This window comes from Panthera onca, chromosome B3 (assembly GCF_046562875.1).
Source record: "Panthera onca isolate mPanOnc1 chromosome B3, mPanOnc1 haplotype 2, whole genome shotgun sequence".
NCBI lineage: Eukaryota > Metazoa > Chordata > Mammalia > Carnivora > Felidae > Panthera > Panthera onca.
In genome coordinates, this window is record NC_138344.1 from 84626063 (window position 1) to 84642980 (window position 16918).

A 16918-nucleotide genomic window follows, 5' to 3' on the forward strand; every position below is an offset into this window, starting at 1 on the left:
AACTCCATTAAAAAGAAAATTACCTAGGAATAAAATTAACCAAGGAGATGAAAGATCTGTACACTAAAAAGTACAGGACACTGATGAAAGAAATAAAAGAAAACACAAATAAACAGAAAGATTCCAGACTCATGGATTAGAAGAATAGTTAAAATGTCCACAGTACCCAAAGCTATCTAAAATTCAATGGAATCCCTATCAAAATTCCAATGGCATTTTTTACAAAAATACAAAAAACAATCCTGAAATTTGTATGGAACCACAAAGGACCTCAAACAGCCAAAGCAATCAGGAGAAACAAAAACAAACCTGGAGACATCAACACTCCTTGATTTCAAATTCTAATACAAAACTAGAATAATCAAAATGGTAAATATTTGCATAAAAACAGACACCTAGACCAATGGAACAAAATTGAGAGCCCAGAAATAAACCACCGCATAAATGGTCAATTAATTTACAATGAAGGAGCCAAGTATGTACAATACAAAAAGGATAATCTCTTCAATAAATGGTATTGGGGAAACTGGACAGCCACATGCAAAAGAATGAAACTGGACCCCTATGTTATAAAATATGCAAAAATTAACAGTAAATTGAAGACGTGAACTAAGATCTGAAACCACAAAACTTCTAGAAAAGCATATAAGTGGTAAGCTTCTTGAGGTTGGTCTTTTTAAATTTTTTAATGTTTATTTATTTTAAGAAAGAGAGAGACAGGGGCGCCTGGGTGGCGCAGTCGGTTAAGCGTCCGACTTCAGCCAGGTCACGATCTCGCGGTCCGTGAGTTCGAGCCCCGCGTCAGGCTCTGGGCTGATGGCTCGGAGCCTGGAGCTTGTTTCTGATTCTGTGTCTCCCTCTCTCTCTGCCCCTCCCCCGTTCATGCTCTGTCTCTCTCTGTCCCAAAAATAAATAAAAAACGTTGAAAAAAAAATTAAAAAAAAAAAAAAAAAAGAAAGAGAGAGACAGAGTACAAGCGGGGGATGGGCTGAGAGAGGGAAGGAGACACAGAATCTGAAGCAGGGTCCAGGCTCTGAGCTGTCAGCCCAGAGCCTGATGCAGGGCTCAAACTCATGAACCACAAGATCATGACCTGAGCCTAAGTCAGACAGCTGACTGAGCCACCCAGGAGCCTCTCCTTGACATTGGTCTTGATGACTGGATTTGACAACAAAAGTAAAGGCAATAAAAGCAAAAATAACCAAATTACATCAAACTAAAAGGCTTCTGCATAACAGGGAAAAGCAACAACAAAATGAAAAAGCACCCCTCAGAATTTGGAGCAAAGATCTGCAAATCATGTAACTGATAAGAGGTTAATATACAAAATATATAAAGAACTCATACAACTCAATAGCACAACAATAAACAATCCAATTAAAAAATGGACAGAATATCTGAATAGACATTTTCCCAAAGACATACAGAGGGCCAACAGGTAAATGAAAAGGTACGCAACATCACTAATCATCAGAGAAATCCAAATGAAAAACAATGAGATATCACCTCACACATGTTAGAATGTCTATTATCAAAAAGAAACAGATATTGGCAAGGACGTGGAAAAAAGGGAACCCTTGTATGCTGTTGGTGGGAATGTAAATTGGTATAGCCACTGTGGAAAACAGTTGGGTGGTTCTTCAAAAAATTAAAAATAGGGGCGGCTGGGTGGCTCAGTCAGTTAAGCGTATGACTTCAGCTCAGGTCATGATCTTGTGGTTCATGAGCTCAAGCCCTGCATGGAGCTCTGTGCTGACAGCTCAGAGCCTAGAGCCTGCTTCGGATTCTGTGTCTCCCTCTCTCTCTGTCCCTCCCCTGCTCACATTCTCTTTCAAAAACAAATAAACATTAAAAATTTGTTTTAATTAAAAACAGAACTACCATATGATCTAGCAATTCCACTTCTAGGTATATATCTGAAGGAAATGAAACCAATATCTCAAAGAGATATCTGCACCCCTTGTTCATTACAGCATTTATAATAGCTAAGACATGGAAATGACTTAAGTTGTTCCAAAGGACGAATGGATAAAGAAAATGTAATGTTTGCGCATGTATACACGTAGGTATACACGCTATACACGCTATACATATGTACACAATGGAATATTATTCAGACACGGAAAAAGAAAATCTTGCCTTTTGCTACAACACAGAAAGACCTTGAAGGCATTAAGAGAAATAAGTCAGGGAAAGACAGATACTATATGTTTTCAGTTATATGTGAAAACTAAAAACAAAAAAACTCACAAAAACAGAAAAGAATGGGGGTCTCCAGAGGCAAGAGGTGGGGAAAATGGGTGAAAGTGGTCAAAAGGTATAAATTTCCAGTTGTAAGATAAGTAAGTTCTGGGGATATAATAAACAGCATAGTGACAAAGAAAAAAAATGTACATCTTCCAAACATTTTCATTATGAGACCAATCTCCAAAGCAAAGAGTATTACCAGACATAAAATGATCATTTCATGGGGTGCCTAGGTGGCCTAGTCAGTTAAGCATCTGACTCTTGATTTCAGCTCAGGTCATGATCTCATGGTTTGTGAGTTCAAGTATTGTGTGGGGCTTTGCACTGACAGTACGGAGCCTGCTTGGGATTCTCTCTCTCCTTCTCTCTCTGCCCCTCCCATGCACACACACACTCTCTCTCTCAAAAATAAATAAACTTAAAAAAAATCATTTCATAATGGTGAAAATCAATTTATCAAGAGGAAAGAATAATCCTAAGTGCTTGGTACCTAATAACAGAACTTCAAAATACATGACACAAAATCTGATAGAAGTACATAAAGAAATAGACAAACCCACAATTACAATCAGAAACTTCAGTCTCAATATTGATAAAAACAAGCAGACAGCAATTCAGCAAGGATATAGAAGTCTTTAACAACACTACCAAGCAACTTGTCCTAATTGACATTTTTAGAACAACAATTTTAGAACAACAATTTTAGAACATTCAATCCAACAGAATACATATTGTTTTCATGTGCAAATGGAACATGTATCAAGTTAAAACATATTTGGGACTATCAAGTCAATTTTAAAGAAATCAAGTCCTAAAACACATTGCCTGACTATAATGGAATTAAAGTAGAATTCAGTAACAGAACACTATCTGAGTAATCCACAAATATTTGAAGCTAAAGAACACAATTGTAAATGACCAATGGATCAGAGAAGAAATCAAGAGGGAAGGTAGAATGTATTTTGGACCTAAATGAAAATGTAAATACAAAATGCCATAATTTGTGAGATGTTACTTAGGAAAAATTTGTATCATAAAATGCCTACAGTGGAAAAAAAGGGTCTCAAATCAGTAATCTCAATTTACATTTTAAGGAACTAGAATAAGAGCAAATGAAACTAAAATTAAGCCAAAAAAAAAAAAAAAAAAGAAAAGAAAGAATCAAAATCAAAGCAGAGATCAATGAAATAAAAATAGAAAAACAGAAAATCAGTAAAGGCCACAAGCTGGTTCTTTTAGATTTATAAAAGTGAGAAGCCTCTAGTCAAACTGATAAGAAAAAGAGAAATTATCAATATCAAGATTAAGAGAGGTGAAATTAGGGGCGCCTGGGTGGCTCAGTCTGTTGGGCATCCAACTTCAGCTCAGGTCATGATCTAGCAGTTCACGAGTTAGAGCCCCACATCAGGCTCTGTGCCGACAGTTCACAGCCTGGAGCCTGCTTCGGATTCTGTGTCTCCCTCTCTTTCTGCCCCTCCCCTGTTCGTGCAATGTCTGTCTGTCTGTCTGTCTCTCTCTCTCTCTCAGAAATAAACATTAAAAATTTTTTTAGGGGCGCCTGGGTGGCTCAGTCAGTTAAGCATCCGACTTCAACTCAGGTCACGATCTCGCGGTCCGTGAGTTCGAGCCCCGCGTCGGGCTCTGGGCTGATGGCTCGGAGCCTGGAGCCTGCTTCAGATTCTGTGTCTCCCTCTCTCTCTGCCCCTCCCCTGTTCATGCTCTGTCTCTCTCTGTCTCAAAAATAAATAAACGTTAAAAAAAAAAATTTAAAAATTTTTTTAAAAAAAGAGAAGGGACATCACCACAGATTCTACAGATATCAAAAGAATTATAAAGGAGTATTATGAACCACTTTATGCCTATAAATTTGACAACTCAGATGAAATGAAATTTCCTTGAAAACAAAACTACCAATGCCCACTCAAGAAGAAATAGATAACTTGAGTAGCTATCTTTCTATTAAAGTAGTTAAAAACATTCCCTCAAAGAAAACTGCAGATCCAGATGGCTTCGCTGGTGAATTCCACCAAAACCTTAAGTTAAAAATAAAGCCAATTACGGGGCGCCTGGGTGGCTCAGTCGGTTAAGAATCTGACTTCAGCTCAGGTCATGATCTCATGGTCTGTGAGTCTGAGCCCTGTGTAGGGCTCTGTGCTGACAGCTCAGAGCCTGGAGCCTGCTTCAGATTCTGTGTGTCTCTCTCTCTGCCCTTCCCCTGCTCATGCTCCGTCTCTCTCTCTCTCTCAAAAAATAAACTAAAAAAAGTTTTTTAATAAACCAATTCTACATAAATATTTCTCAGTAAGGCTAGCACTACCTGGTATCAGAACCACACACATTATAAAAGAAGTACAGGCCAATATCTCTCATGAATATAAATACAAAAATTACAAACAAAATTTTAGCATATCAAATCAAACAATATATAAAAATGACAATACATCATGACCAAGTGAAATTTAATCCCAGGACTGCAGAGTTGATTTAACATTTGAAATCAGTAATTTTAATTCATCATATTAACAAATAAAAAAAAAAAAAAAAAAACCTGTTCATCTCAAAAGAAGTAGAAAAGGCATTTAACAAATCCAACATCCATTCCTGATCCAAACTCTCAATAAAAATGAAACTCTCTCAACATGATAAATTAAAGGTATCACATTGTATAGTAAAAAAAAAAAAAAAAAAAAAAAAAAAAAAAATTGTTTGCTTTACCCTCCCTTAAGATCAAGAACAATACAAGGATGCCCACTCTCACCACGTCTACTCTACACTGTACTAGAGGTTCTAGTGAGTTCAGCAAACCAAGAAAAAATAAATGCAACCACATTTGGAAAGGAAGAAGTAAAACTGTCTTTATTCACAGATGAGACTATGTAAAAAATCCAAAGGAATCTATAAAAAATTAATATAGAATAACTAAATGAGTTAGCAAGATTTCAGCACACAAGCTTAACACACAAAAAAATCAGGGGTGCCCGCATGGCTCAGTCGGAAGAGCATGAGATTCCTAATCTTGCAGTCCTGAGTTCAAGCCCCACACCAGATGCAAAGATTACAAAAAAAAACTAAAAAAAAAAATGTATTTCTGGGGCGCCTGGGTGGCTCAGTCAGTTGAGCATCTGACTTTGGCTCAGGTCATGATGTGACAGTTTGTGAGTTCAAGCCACAAGTCAGGCTCTGTGCTGACAACTCAGAGCCTGGAGCCTGCTTCAGATTCTGTTTCCCTCAGTCTCTGCCCCTCCCCCACCCACACTCTGTCTCTCTGTCTCTCTCTCAAAAATAAATAAACTTTGAAAAAAATTGTATTTCCTTACACTAGCAATGAACAACCAGAAATGGATATAAATATATCACTTACAACAATATCCAAAGTGGAAAATATTTAGGGATAAGTAACAAAAGATGTGTAAGACCTATATGTTAAAAACTACAAAACACTGTCAAGAGAAATTAAAGCTGTATATAAATGGAGAAATATACCTTGTTCATAAGTTAGAGAACTCAGTATTATTGTCACTTTCTCCCCAAATTGACCTACAGATTCACCACACTGTGAATCAATATCCCAGCAGGAATTTTTATTTATTTATTTTTTAAAGAAACTGACAAGATAATCTTAAAACTCATATGGAAATGTTAAGGACCTGGTATGGCCCCCACACCCCATAACCCCCCCCCCCCCCAAAAAAAATCTCTGAAAAGGAAGAACAAAGTTGCAGGGACAACACCACTTATTAAGTTACCGTAAAAAACAAACAAACAAAAACCTGTGTCTGTGTGCGTGTGTAGGGAGAGGGAGGGGTCCTGGCTCTAACACAAATAAATAGATCACTGGAACAAAATAGAAAGTCCAGAAATAGACCCTCGTATATATAGACGAACGACTTTTGGAAAAAGCGCAAGGGCAATTCAGTGAACAAAAGGCTGTCTTTTTCAAAAAATAGTTCCGGAGTAATTGGACATCCATTCACCAAAAAAAAAAAAAAAAAGCGAATCCTATCTCAAACCGTATTTACAAAGTTAACTCAAGATGGATCATGGATCTAAAAAAAAAAAGATGGATCACAGATCTAAATATAGATCCCAAAGTTATAACTTTTTTTTAATGTTTATTTATCTTTGAGAGACAGAACACTAGCAGGGGAGGGGTAAACAGAGAGGGAGACACAGAATCTGAAACAGGCTCCACTCTGAGCTGTCAATGGAGAGCCCAGCACACACTAGGACTCACAGACCAAGAGATCATGACCTGAGCTGAAGTTGGATGCTTAACTGACTGAGCCACCCAGGCACCCCTGAAATTATCAAATTTCTTGAAGAAAGGATAGGAGAAATTCTTTGTGACTTTGGCTTAGGCAAAGATTTTGGATAAAACATAAACTATAAAAACCAAAAGCATAAACCATAAAAGACAAAACTGATACATAGACCTAATCAAAGATGTTAAGAAAGGGGCGCCTGGGTGGCGCAGTCGGTTGAGCGTCCGACTTCAGCCAGGTCACGATCTCGCGGTCCGTGAGTTCCAGCCCCGCATCAGGCTCTGGGCTGATGGCTCGGAGCCTGGAGCCTGTTTCCGATTCTGTGTCTCCCTCTCTCTCTGCCCCTCCCCCGTTCATGCTCTGTCTCTCTCTGTCCCAAAAATAAATAAAAAACGTTGAAAAAAAAAATTAAAAAAAAAAATGTTAAGAAAAACAATCCAAAGACTGTTAAAAAAAAAAAAAAAAAAAAAAGCTCTGTAGGCGCACTGGAGTGGCTCAGTCGTTTAAGCATCTGACTTTGGCTCAGGTCATGATCTTCACGGTTTGTGAGTTCGAGCCCTGCATCAGGCTCTGTGCTGACAGCTAGGGGCCTGGAGCCTACTTGGAATTCTGTGTCTCCCTCTCTCTCTGCCCCTTCTCTGCTTGTGCTCTCTCTCTCTCAAAAATAAATAAACATTTTTCAAAAATAAAAGAAAAAAAAGCTCTGCAAATCACACATATGATAAAGTACTTGTATCCAAAAAATATAAAGAATTTTCAAAACTGAATGAAAGCAAACGATTCGACTTAAAAATAAATGAAAAATTTGAACAGACACTTCAAATGTTATACAATAGCAAATAAACACAGTTTAAAAAGCTCAGTATTATTAGATATCAAAGAAACACTTAATTATAACCACTATATACTTATTATAGTGGTTGAAATTAAGAAGACTGGCCATACCAAGTAAAGTAGTGTTGGTACATATGTGGAGGAAATCATCCTCATACCCTGCTAGTAAGAATGTAAAATCGTAAAAAACAGTATGGCAATAAACACACAACTGTTATATGCTCCAGCCATTCCATTTCTAGGTATTTATCCAAGAGAGAAGAAAGCAGGTGTCTATAAACAAGTACATCTCACAGCAGTTTTATGTGTAATAGCCCCAAACTGCAAACTCACATATCAACAAGTAAATGGATAATCAAATTGTGGCATGTCTATACAATGGAATACTAGTCAACAACAAAAGCAATATATTCCTGACACACCACAAACAAGAGAGATGGATTTCAAATAAGGCTGAATAAAAGAAACCCAACAAAAAAGTAAATACTGTATAATTCCATACACACACACACACACACACACACACACAGTTTCACCCAGGGAAAGGAGGCAAGGGGTTGCGTGCAGGGGCGGGAGAAAGGGATTACAAAGGAGCAAAAGGAAATTTTGGGAGGCTATAGATATATTTGCTACCTGGAATATCTGAGTATGTTCTTAATCTTAAGTGTCATAATGGCTTCACAAGGTATGTATATCAAAATTATTCATTTCAAATAAAATGCTTTGAATATGTGCAATTTATTATACACCAGTTATACTTCAATAAAACTGTTAGAAAGAATGATCTAACAATAGTCAATATATTTATCAGCTGAATAAGCACTCTTTTTATTTTTAAATCATTAAGACTGAACTGTTACCTTGCCACAGAAGAAATTAACATTTAGTCAATATCCAATATATGCAGGTCTTATGTTAGCTACTTTATATATGCTAACTTAGTATCATTATCTTAAGGCTTTTATTTGAAAAAAAGGGGTGGGGGGAGAGGATAAAACTTTAGAAACTAGACAAGGCTTAATTTCTATTTTTTAAAAACTCTAACTTCCAGTTCCTACAAATAAAATATATAGCAATATCAATAAACACAGCAAATTTAAATATAAATCCTTCAGAGTCAAGTTCTACAAATTCAGCTGGAATTAATTGTCTTATGTGTCCCAAGCGAACACATGCCAGAGCAAAGTTTTAGATTGTAGCTTTAAATTATGTTCTCATATATTTGGATGCACTGAATTCTCTACAAATACCCTGAACGAACAGCAGTTCATTTTAAGGGTTAAAAGTATAGTTCAGATGGGACCAAACAAAAATAAAATCCTGTGTCATTGGCAATGCCCACTTTGCAAACTTGCCCCTACTTTAGAAATGATTTGAAATGACCCTTTCATCTACAATATAAGGTACCTGATTGGTGGCCCTCTAAGATGTCTTACAGCTTTTGTCACTCTACTTTCTCCCATTCATTTTCTAAGGAATTACATTAACCATATTTCAAGCAAAATAAAACTGTAACCATTTAAAGATACAAAATATTTTATTCAATTAATTAATATACTAGAACCAAGGGGTGCCTGGGTGGCTCAGTAGGTTAAGCGTCCAACTTCAGCTCAGGTCATGATCTCATGGTTTGTGAGTTCAAGCCCTGTGCTGGGCGCTCTCTGATGTCAGCACAGAGCCACTTGGGATCCTCTGTCTCCCTCTCTCTGCCCCTCTCCCATGAGTGAGCATGCATCACACGTGCATTCTCTCTCAAAGATAAAACATTAAAAAAAAGAACAAAGTACAACATTTGTGGTTCTTGTTTTGTTTTTTTATATTTCAAGTTTTTATTTAAATTCTAGTTAGCTAAGATAGAGTATAATATTAGTTTCAGGAGAATTTAGTGATTCATCACTTACATACAATACTCAGTGCTCATCACAAGTGCTCTCCTTAATACACATCACCCATTTAGTCCATCCCCCACCCCTTCCCACCTCCCCTAAAGCAATCCTGTTTGTTTTTCATAATTAAGAGTCTCTTTTATGGTTTGTCTCCCTTTTTCTTTCTTTCCCCTATGTTCATCGGTTTTGTTTCTTAAATTCCACAGATGAGTGAAATCATATGCTATTTGTCTCTCTCCGAATGACTTATTTTGCTTAGCATAACACGCTCTAGCTCCAACCACGTCGTTGCAAATAGCAAGATTTCATTCTTTTCTATGGCTGAGTAATATTCCATTGTGTATATATACCACATCTTCTTTATCCATGCATCAGTCAATCGACATTTGGGCTCTTTCCATAACAAGTACAACATTTGGAGGTCTATCTTGCACTTCATATCCTGACAAGGTTTCTAAACCTCAGCACTATAGACATTTAGAGCTAGAACATTGTTGTGATGGATTATCTTGTGCAATGTAAGATATATAGCAGCATTTCTGCTACCCACTAGAGGCCAGTATCCTCTCCCCCTATTTGTGACAACCAAAAGTGTCTCCAGACATTATCGCCAGAGGGAAAAAATTGTCCCTGGTTCAGAACTACTGTTCTGAAACTACTGAAGCGTAAAAAGAGACAAACCAAAAAATAGGTTCTTAACTACAGAGAACAAACATGTTTACTGGGCATGTGGGGGGGGGGGGGGGGGGGATATGGGTAAAATAGGTGAAGGGGATTAAGAGTATACTTATCTTGATGAACATTGAGTGATATATGGAACTGCTGAATCACTACTTTGTACACCTGAAACAAGTATAACACTATGTTAACTACACTAGAATTAAAGATTCGTAGGGGCACCTAAGTGGCTCAAGGGGTTAAGCGCCCAACTCTTGGTTTCAGCTCAGGCCATGATCTCACAGCTTCCTGGGTTCAAGCCTGTGCTGACAGTGCAGAGCCTACTTGGAATTCTCTCTCCCAATCTCTCTGTCCCTGCCCACCAGCACTGTCTCTGTCTTTCTCGAAATAAATGTACTTTTAAAAAAATAATAATAAAATAAAAAGTTTTAAATAAATAAAAATAAGACTACGGAAGCACAGTAATCTCTCTTATGGACCTCCTCCACTGACAAGGCAGGGAGTTTGAAAGCACAATATTCTCTATTTGAAGGTTCTTAAGGATATTTTAAGTGTTTATATACAGCATATGCTTCATTTTTTAAAAGCCCATAAATAAAAAGCAAAAGTGTTTTTTTTAATTAGTTTTGTCTTCAAACCAAGGAAGCCAGACCCTACAAAATACCTGACACGTGTGGCCTCTTAATTTAGACCAAGTCACCCAGATGTAAAAACCTTTTACGCCCAAGATGTATGAACCGTTCCCTCACCTCTATAACTAAGGAATACAGCAGTTAATTTAGGAAATGTCAATACTCTACTGGAACTTAACTTTATAGCTCCGACTTTACTCAAGCTACAGTCTGTCCCAAATAGGTGCCAAATTCCATTAAGTCTCCAATTTCAAACTGCAATTATCTGGGATATATCTCCTACACTCACACATTGACTTTCCCTGTTGCACTCTTAGCCAAATCTTTTGTTCAATGACTTAACTCAGAAGTAGAATGAAAATAAAAAGATCACTATCTCAACTATATTAAGATTTATATTTTCTTGAAAACTGGATCTCTTTTTATATTGACAAACTGGATTTAATTGCTTTCTTATTCCACAGGAATAAATACAACTTACCTGTGATAAAGATTTGCTGCCATAAATGTAGGAAGAGTAAAAAAAACAAAGACATGAAATCTGGGCTCCAGTTCTGGCTCTGCTTCCTAGCAGCTGGATGACCACTTAACATTTCCAGACCTCAGCTTTCTAATTTGTAAAATAAGGAGTATAATAATATCTACCTCTACAGTTACTGTGAGAATTATAATTTATGTGAAATCATCTTGTAAAACATACAAATGTTGGGTATTACTAGTGGTATCCTGATGGTATGAGTAAACAACAGAGTAGAGAAACATGCAGCAAAAACACAGGACTTACATCACGAATTAAACGTCACTTTTCAGAAAAACACTCATTAGGAAAAGAGCTTGAAATAATACTCTGAACTAGGATTCAGGCATCTGGGTTCTAAACTCAGTTCTGCCAATAACTCTATCAATGCAAAGTAACTTGCCTTTTCACCTCAAATTCCATCTAAAAAGATCCAAGTACAGGACCACATGTTCCATAAGTACCAGTACAGCCCTCATCAGCCTATGAAATGAGCAAGTATCCAAAAGATTCGTTTAACACTATTACCACAATTCAGAGCACTGTTTGGTCTGCCAGCCAAACGGATGTAGAGAGCAACAGAATAAAAAAAAACTTAACTGAGTAAAAACAGAATCGTAAACAATTCTCGAGAAGCAAAGGAAGCTATAAACGACGTTGCTTTCTGTAATTAATAATAACCTTCCCTCTAAATGACAGTAATGATGAACAAGGTACACTAACAGAAGGGCGGGGCTGTTGCCCTAAGATTTTTGAAAACCAGCCACTTCCCAAAGAGGTGTAACTGCTTCCTCGCCCTCGTTAGCCAAGAAACTTGAAAGATTAAGGTTTATATTGTTTGAGAAGGTTTTGTTTTTTTTTTTTTTCACTTGGATTGGGATGGCGGTAGTCACCTGACACATATTCCATAAACACCATTATCGACAACACCAAGCCTCCGGAAAGTCTAAAAGAGATCTAAGTTTTTAGAGTAATACTAGTTTATAAAAATGAGTTCGGGCTATTAATTCAAAATTAGATAGCCCTGTGTTAGCGGTGATTAGTATTTGCCAACTGCCAAGTTTTCCCTTCCCCAAATTATCCGCCCCCCCCCCCCCCCCCGCGTCTCCGCGGAGGCGACGCCTCGCCCTGTACTCCCGCACAGCGTTAGGGCGGGAGGGAGAGTCCCCAGGGGCTCCCAGAAAAGTGAAGGCCTTTAGGCGCCGCCACCCCTCGCTCCTCACCGATGACGATGCGCAGGTGCTTGAGACGGGTCAGCGCGTCCTTCTTGGTGTCCAGCACCTTCTGGGTAGACTTCTTCACGTCCCCGTGCGGCTTCTTGGAGAACATCCTGCCGCTGCCGCCGCCACAGCAGACTCGGGGACTCCGGCCCCGGCGGCGGAAAGTGGAGAGGGTGGGCGGGGAGGATACTAGCCTAAGCAGCTCATTCACTCCCCAGGCTTGCGGGCCCCGGCGCAGCCGACTCCTCTCACATCCAGGCCAGGGCCGCCACCTCCTCCCGCCTCGCGCCGCGGCTGCAAAGCACCTTCGGTTCCGGCTCCAATATGGCGGATACCCTCTCCCAGTCCTGCACGGAGCGCGGGAGACCCGGGCAGGTCGGCCGCCGTCGCCTCCACTGCCTCCTGAGGCCGCCTCTCGCCGCCACAGGCCGGGACCCGGGACCGGGAGCCGCGGAGGTGGGGCTCTCGGCGGCGGCAGCACAACTCCTCTCTCCCTGAGGCCCCCTTAAGGTTAAAGCTTCTTTAGCAGCTTAGACCCTGCACAGGCCGAAACGGAGATGAGCGCGGTGATGTGGTTTCACGACTCTGCCGTCGGTGGCGAATGGTCCCCGTGGCAACCGCCTTCTGACGTCAAGGCTTCTTGACGTCATGCCAGCGTGAGATCATCCGTGGCCTTTATCACCTTTGCTTTCCTGTGTAAGGCGCCAAAGGTAGAGCCCGAGAAAGTCAGGGAAAGGAATTACTGCGTGCGCCGTTGTACGCAAAGCTCCCTGAGTGGTGTCGTGTAGTGTTTGTTTAAAAATAAGGTCCTTCATCTCCACTGTTAACCATGTCATAGTAACTTAAAAAGTAGCTCCAAAACATCAAAACAGTCGTGCAATATATTTTAGATGCCAATTCTGAAGGCCTTGGATGTAACACCCCTTCATTTCCTAAGTTGAATTTTGTTTAAAGTTTTTGTTTTGTTTTACGAAGTGATTATTAAAGATTGTAGTTTAAGAGATTTGTAGGGTTATAGTACATCCTCTTGATTAAAATTATCTGGCGCGCACACACACAAAAATAATAAAATCGTCTTGCACAAATAAATGAATCCCCAAAGCATGCAGTCACAGAGTGCATAATTACAAGAGAAAAGAAATCTGGGGAACTTTAAGGGTGAATTTTCTTAATATGTAAAAAGCTCACAAATCCAGGAGGAAATTGCTAAGGCTAAGGTAGAAAAACGCATAGAAAACACGGGGGAAAATTCACAGAAGTGTATACTCATAACTAAAACTTGTGAAAATGTTCACACATTAGTAATTTTTTTAAATCAAATTTGGGGCACCTAGGTGGCTCAGTGGGTTAAACACTCGACCTCAGCTCAGGTCATTATCTCCCTGTTCCAGAGTTCAAGCTCCCCATCAGGTTCTATGCTGACAGCTCAGAGCCTGGAGCCTGCTTCAGATTCTGTGTGTTTTCTCTCTCTCTGCCCCTCCCCCACTGTGATCTGTCTCTCTCTCTCTCTCAAAAATAAATAAACATGAAAAAAAATAAAAGATTAAATAAAAATAAATTAAAGATTAAATAAAAAAATAAAAGATTAAAACAGACGGAGATGCTCCTATTACTTTCTGGGAAGAAGCATTAATTACTACAAGCTTAATGGAATTTAATATTTGGCATTTTGTATCAAGACACTTAAAAACGCTCATACACTTTGATTTTTTAGTTCCATTTTTAGAATTCTATTCTAAAAAATCATAAATGGGAAAGTATGAGGGGCACCTGGGTGACTCAGTTGGTTAAGCGCCTGACTTCAGCTCAGGTCATGATCTCACAGTTCGTGGGTTGGAGACCCGTGTGGGGCTCAGTGCTGACAGCTCAGAGCCTGGAGCCTGCTTCGGATTCTGTGTCTCCCTCTCTGTCTGCCCCTTCCCCATTCATGCTCTGTCTCTCTCTGTCTCTCAAAAATAAATATTGAGGAAAAAAAATTTTTAAAAAGGAAAGCATGAAAAAATATTAACACAATTTATAACATTGAAAGATTGGAAATAATATGAATGTCTGTCAGAAAGGAAGGAAATGAATGTCCACTATGTAAAATGTAATATGCCTGTGAAAATTACTAATATGAAGATTTTTTAATAACATGGAAAATACTCAAGACAATACTAAGTGAAAAATCAGATACAAAACTGAAAATATGTTATCAAAACTCTGAAAAAAAAAGTTTATACGATTTTTGAAAGATGAAAAAATACTCCAAAATTGTGATTATAGCTGCAAAGTGTATTACAGGTGATTTTAATTTTCTTGTTTATATTTTGCTTATATTTCCTTTACAAAAAGCATGTATTGCTTTTATAATCTAAAAAACAGAAGTTGTTTTAAAGAAAATTAAGAAAATCTAATGTACCAATTGTAAACTAACCAAATTAAGATGTATGTGTAAGAATAGAAACTCCTTGAAAACAAGGGCTTTTTACAAAAGTTATCTTTATGTCCTATTATGGCACAGAATGAATATTTGTTAGTTTTTAAATGTTTATGTTACTAAAAGTTTTTTTTGATAGTAGAAGATTTATCTGATCCCATGATTCTGAGTATCATTTATTTGGTGATTTTAGACACCTCTGTCCGTACCTATGTCTTTTTTAAGATAATAATCTCAAATTCAAATATACTCAAATTCAAACTACTCAAACTCAATATATACAAAACTGAAACTTGTCAGCTTTGTCCTCCTTCCTCCCAAACCTGATCTTCCTCCTTCATCTGGTGTCTTTATTGATAATACAACAATCAGCCCAGTTTTTTCAATCCAGAAACTCATATCCTCTGAAGGCTCCCTTTCTCTTCTTTTGTCCAGTTACCAAAACCTGATGATTCTACTTCCTAAATACTTCTTGATTTTGTTCTGTTCCCTCCATTATCACAACCTTTGTTTAGGTTCAGGTTTTCACCATTTTAAGCTATGCATGCTAGAAATGGCAGTGGTTTCTTTCCTCCCCGCTCCCACATCTTAGTAGGATTTGAGCATCCACTCAGTTTTATGTAAATTTTAAGAGTGAAAAGAAAAAACACTCCATAGTCTTACCTTCTTGCAATTAGTTCTTGAATATCTGTCTTTTTTTTTTTTTTTTAAGTTTATTTTTGGGACAGAAAGAGACAGAGCATGAATGGGGGAGGGTCAGAGAGAGAAGGAGACACAGAGTCTGAAACAGGCTCCAGGCTCCGAGCTGTCAGCACACAGCCAGACGCGGGGCTCAAACTCACAGACCGCGAGATCATGACCTGAGCTGAAGTCTGCCGCTCAACCGACTGAGCCACCCAGGCGCTCCTTGAATATCTGTCTTAAAATGAGCAAATGCATAGCACTTCAGATCAAAGAATAAAACTTACATTGAGGGACTAATTTCAGAGAAGCTAGAAACATCTCCAGATTTTATACCTTGCAGACCTAGTTTCTTACTCTTTCTAAACTTATTGAAGTAGACATTAAAAAAAAAAGTAATTAGCTACATTGATGGTAGTGGATGTATGTTGGTTTGCCTGCCTTCTTCTGGTAATCATACCTAGGTTTTCCTTTGGAAAGCCACCCCTCTCTTGATCTCACTTGATCTCATGCCCCATGGCCCCATTTACACTTTAGTACTCAAGCATCCTGTGCAAAGCAAGTGTGTTAGGGATCGGCACAAGACCAAGGCAGTCCAATAAAACTCCTGCAACTATTGAGAAAGAGAAATTCTTTTTTCAGGCTGAAGGCCTGGAACTGCTAGGAACAAACATGTGAAAAGAATCTGCTGGGGAGGGGTGCCTGGATGGCTCAGTCAGTTAAGCATGCCACTTCAGCTCAGGGAATGATCTCTTGGCTTATGAGTTCGAGCCATGCATCAAGCTTCTGCTTGGGATTCATTCTCTCTCTGTCTCTCTCTCTCTATCACTCTCCCCCCACCTTCTCCACTCATGCTTTCTCTCTCTCCAAATAAATAAAAACTTAAAAAAAAAAAAAAAAGAATCTGCTGGGAATAGTGCATGCCAACACTCCAAGAACAGAGGAGATAAAAGAAGAGACTGAGTTTTGACAACATTGTTTGGGCATTTGGATTGAACTTGCTTGAATTGCCATGATCTTTTCTATTTCACAGATCAATACTTTGTGTTGGGCTTCAGTTACTTGCACAACAGGAAAAGTCCTGATTTATATATTTTAAAGATATTAGGTAGGCAGAATAGGGATTAGAAATTTTTAAAGGAAAAAAACAAATAACTGCTTGAAAACAACATGAAGCCCTCTTTTGAAGCCCTCCCACAGCACTTACTTTTTTTCTCTCTCATCATGCTCACTGCACTCTCTGCTGTAATCAGTCTACGCATCCTCTCCCCTATATCAGACAAGTTTTGAGAAGACCTTGGATTGTGATCCATAATCCAAGGCTCCAAGTTGTTTTCTCTCCTTTCCGACTTCCCTCTCTTAACTTTCTCTTTCTTTTTGTGTCTCTCTCTGTCTCTCTCTGCCCTCTTGAATGGTACCTGGCATGTGATAGGTCCTCAATACATATTTATAGCAAGAATAAATCAACACTGGGGACTCAATAAGCATTTAGAATATAGAGTTGCTGTTTCTGCTGTCAATTCAGGAACAGTAACCTGTTTT

General features: G+C 38.6%; 1 protein-coding gene across 6 annotated transcripts in view; it reads right to left on the reverse strand.

The window, feature by feature from the left end:
* The window catches only part of RALGAPA1 (Ral GTPase activating protein catalytic subunit alpha 1), a 263713-nt gene extending 250683 nt beyond the window's left edge, over positions 1 to 13030 (reverse strand). The window contains exon 1 of one of the 6 annotated variants that reach the window (XM_060619520.3): positions 12280 to 13029. In XM_060619520.3, the coding sequence (XP_060475503.2) occupies positions 12280 to 12385 (106 nt within the window). In that variant the 5' untranslated portion in view covers positions 12386 to 13029. Of the gene's footprint in view, positions 1 to 12279 lie in introns of all 6 variants that reach the window. The other 5 variants (XM_060619522.3, XM_060619525.3, XM_060619526.3 and 2 more) reach the window with 5 other exon arrangements.
* Positions 13031 to 16918: the final 3888 nt, after the last annotated feature.